Consider the following 1,795-nt stretch of genomic DNA (forward strand, 5'->3'; position numbering starts at 1 on the left):
AAAAAGGAGCATGGCCCACAGTTTATATGACTCCCCGCCTCCCATATCTATCGAGACTGTTTGGATTGACAAGAGGATAAAGAAGGTCAAGTGTTTAACAAGAGGGAAAACCAGGAAAAAGTTTTCCAACAAGTCAATTGGTTTCATTCTTCCTTTACGTATCTCCGTTTCTTGCGCAAAGGCAATCCGCACTCCACCCTGACCCGTGACCCCTGATCGGATTCTTGAGAGAACCAGTGTTTCGTTTCCCGGAGAAGAGCCCAAGAGTTCAACTCTGCAAAACGTGCCCCGTCCCTCTGTCCAGAGAACCGTGATTCAATATGCCAGTGCAGCCAGCAAATAATGCGAGTGCTCCTCGGACAACTTGGCAGCAACAACTTGAGGGTATGCCCCACTTTGCAGCCATTCCTTCCAAAGGATATCATTTCCTTTCATATGCTAATGGCCCCCGACAAGAGCACTGCGAGGCCCATAAACGCTCCAAGCCCCTATTTCGCCTCTTCACCGAACGACGAGGTATGATCTCTTGCCTTCCGTTGTCTTTCTCTTATACCCCTCTCTGCCGTTGTATTCTGCTAGTATGAGAAGGCCCTCTTTGTTGTCGAATACTGTCTCGGCACGCACAGAGTGGAGTCGACTTCACCGACTTTTGCAATCGAAACTCAGTGGTACCATACACTAACGGGGTTGCCATTTTTTCCCTCAGGTGGTCGCACGGCTTGGACCTGCATCGCTACAATCGACGGGGTGCAGTATCCGGCTCGATTCTGGTACGACGGCAAATACTCCGATAATGCCATAGAGGATGCCGCGGAAAAAGCCCTGAATATACTCAGTCCTCAGACATCCCGTAACACCCGTTACCCGGGTCAAATTTACCCTTGACGCGGGTCGCTGGGCGACACCCCTGGTTTTCTGGGTGGCTGTAACTTCTTTTCTGACGATGCTTCGACCTTGCTGTTCATTCCGGTTTTTCTTTCCCCCTCTCCCTTCCTTCTTCCTCTCAGTTTCGAAAACGCTCTTCGAATTACCGTCGATTACTCGGGTTTCGCAGACGTGTACAACATTCCCGGCTGTCGATCTATGCGTTTCTGATTTAACACAGCAGACCTTTTGGCAACACCGAGGTGGGGGGTACGATTAGGGGCATACAGAGTATTTGGATGCAGATGCCGCGTTTACCCTGGTGGTGTTACGACTCTGGGCACGAGAATGCTTGCAATTACTTTGCCCTGCTTTACTCAACTGTCCTGTTGTAGCTTTCTTGAATTTTTTTCCGGGTGCAAGCTTTCTCACACGATGGCCCAGTTGACTGGTATGTTTGGGTGTGCTGGTATTATTTTTCTTTCTTTCTTTCTTCTTCTTCTTCTCCTTCTTCTTTTCTTTTCGATTAGCTTTTCTTATCTCCCTTGTTTCCCTTGTCTATTATACAAACGGTCCAGGTTGCGTACGGGTATTGTGGCACGATTATATTTCACGACAGACAGACAAACAAACAGACAGACAGACAGACAGACAGACAGACGGATCAGATCAGATTCTACCTTATGACGAACAACAAACAAATTTGAATTTTTTCTTATTCTTCAATCGTCGTACTCTACAAATACACGCTTTCTCTCGTGTTTTTTGCATCCGGACTTCCATGCCTATCCCTCGTGGATAACAACCATAGCAGCAGACAGGCGAGCCTGATTCCTACCACAACACAAGTACGGAGTAGTGGTTACCTTGGGAGATACTTAAGGTGGGCTAGATGGTAATTCGGTTTGTGGATCGATACCGTCTTCTACCC

The 1,795-nt window shown here is 47.9% G+C and overlaps 1 protein-coding gene across 1 annotated transcript; it reads left to right on the plus strand.

The window, feature by feature from the left end:
- Positions 1-320: 320 nt before the first annotated feature.
- Positions 321-885, plus strand: ANOM_011833 (uncharacterized protein; the record flags this gene model as incomplete). The annotated part of the gene is made up of 3 exons (XM_015557089.1): positions 321-384; positions 457-516; positions 707-885. The coding sequence occupies 3 exons, from the start codon at positions 321-323 to the stop codon at positions 883-885; spliced, it is 303 nt and encodes a 100-aa protein (XP_015400772.1).
- Positions 886-1,795: the final 910 nt, after the last annotated feature.

Source organism: Aspergillus nomiae (assembly GCF_001204775.2).
Source record: "Aspergillus nomiae NRRL 13137 chromosome Unknown contig00903, whole genome shotgun sequence".
NCBI lineage: Eukaryota > Fungi > Ascomycota > Eurotiomycetes > Eurotiales > Aspergillaceae > Aspergillus > Aspergillus nomiae.